This window comes from Nannospalax galili, unplaced genomic scaffold (assembly GCF_000622305.1).
Source record: "Nannospalax galili isolate Female #2095 unplaced genomic scaffold, S.galili_v1.0 scaffold627, whole genome shotgun sequence".
Taxonomy (NCBI): domain Eukaryota; kingdom Metazoa; phylum Chordata; class Mammalia; order Rodentia; family Spalacidae; genus Nannospalax; species Nannospalax galili.
The window spans coordinates 1,587,346-1,588,910 of record NW_008355786.1 but is presented as its reverse complement, the minus strand read 5'-3'; the positions used below and the strand labels follow the sequence as shown (position 1 = coordinate 1,588,910).

Sequence of the window (1,565 nt, the reverse complement as noted above, 5' to 3'; positions counted from 1 at the left end):
TTCATTCCATAGAACATAGATACTAAAAGAAGATGAGTTTACATGGGCAGAGGCTTTGTGCTTTCCTTCCAATGAACCAAATTTTAGCATGCAGTAGAAACTGTATGTATATGATGGTCAGACAGGCACCAAATAAAATATGAACAGATAATAAAGTTATTTGTGAATGTAAGCACAGAAATTCATACAGATATAGATGATGATACATAGAAGGCAACAACAGATCAAAGGTTACTTAGATGGGCTGCCAAATTTATTGAAATGAAATTATATTTGTTTTCAATTACAAATTTTAATATTCAGATTATATAAGCATATATGTATATATGGCTAAACATTTATTTACTGATTATATCTTAAATTTGCATAGGTTTTTACTTCAAATTCTATACATTCATTCTATAAGAGCATTAAGCAATTCTCTTTCAACATCGTCCTTTCTGTGAATATATCTTAAGACATAAAACCTTTCTGAGTGCACCTTTGACTTCTGTGTTTCTCAGGCTGTAGATAATTGGGTTTAACATGGGGGTGATGACCCCATATAGCATGGAGATGAGTCTGTCTCTAGCAGGAGAGTGTTGACTAGAGGAAGGGCGGATATACGTAAATATAGTTGTGCCATAGAACAAGCAAACCACAAGAAGATGGGATGCACATGTGGAGAAGGCTTTGCGCTTCCCTTCCACAGACTGGATCTTTAAGATGGTGGAGACAATGTATATGTAAGAGATCAATGTGATCAGGAAGGCACCAACCCCAAAGATACCTCCAACCACTAAAACAAGCATTTCTGCTATGTAGGTGGATGAACAGGACAGGGCCACCACTGGTGGTATATCACAGTAGTACTGGTTAACTCTGTTGGACTTGCAGAAAGACAGGCTGAAGGTGGATACTGTGTGGAGCAAAGAATTGAGAAAGCCAGCTGTCCAGGTCCCAGACACCAGCTGCACACAGCGAACCTTGGTCATGATGAGGGAGTAACGCAGAGGGAAGCATATGGCCACATACCTGTCATAAGCCATCACAGCCAAGAGAAAGACTTCAGTCCCAGCGAGGGCCACCAGAAAATAAAGCTGCAAAGCACACCCAACGAAGGAAATGCTGTGATCCTCAGTCAAGAGATTCTTGAGCATCTTGGGGACCGTAGCTGATGGGCAGAATATGTCTAGCAGGGACAGATTTGCCAATAGATAATACATGGGCGTTTGAAGCTTTCTTTCAGTCACTATGGCCAAGAGAATGGCCCCATTTCCCAGCAGAGTGATCTGATAGATGATAGCAAACACCACAAAGAGGGGATAGCGCACCTCAGGGAGGTCAGAGAGCCCTATGAAGATGAACTGAGTCACAGTGCTAAGATTGTACGTATCCATCTCCATTCTGCATGAGGCTGTTTCAAGGAAAATGAAAGAAACAAATGCAAGTTAGGGCACCAAAGAAGTGACCTGTTTCAGGCTGGTGGTGAATTGTGTTACATTAATTATGGATTTAGCTTTAGAAGTGTCTAAAATGTTTTTGTGCTCATGCAATTTCTGAACATATAAACAAACCACTGCTCC

At 40.6% G+C, this 1,565-nt stretch overlaps 1 protein-coding gene across 1 annotated transcript; it reads right to left on the bottom strand.

Annotated features, from left to right (window-relative positions):
• Positions 1–425: 425 nt before the first annotated feature.
• LOC103750363 (olfactory receptor 5V1-like) lies at positions 426–1,396 on the bottom strand. Its single transcript, XM_008853414.1, has one exon. The coding sequence runs from the start codon at positions 1,383–1,385 to the stop codon at positions 426–428; it is 960 nt and encodes a 319-aa protein (XP_008851636.1). The 5' UTR covers positions 1,386–1,396.
• Between the last annotated feature and the right edge of the window lie 169 nt (positions 1,397–1,565).

Coding starts and splice junctions, on each gene's coding strand:
- LOC103750363 (XM_008853414.1), bottom strand. CDS start 1,385: ATGGAGATGGATACGTACAATCTTAGCACTGTGACTCAGTTCATCTTC.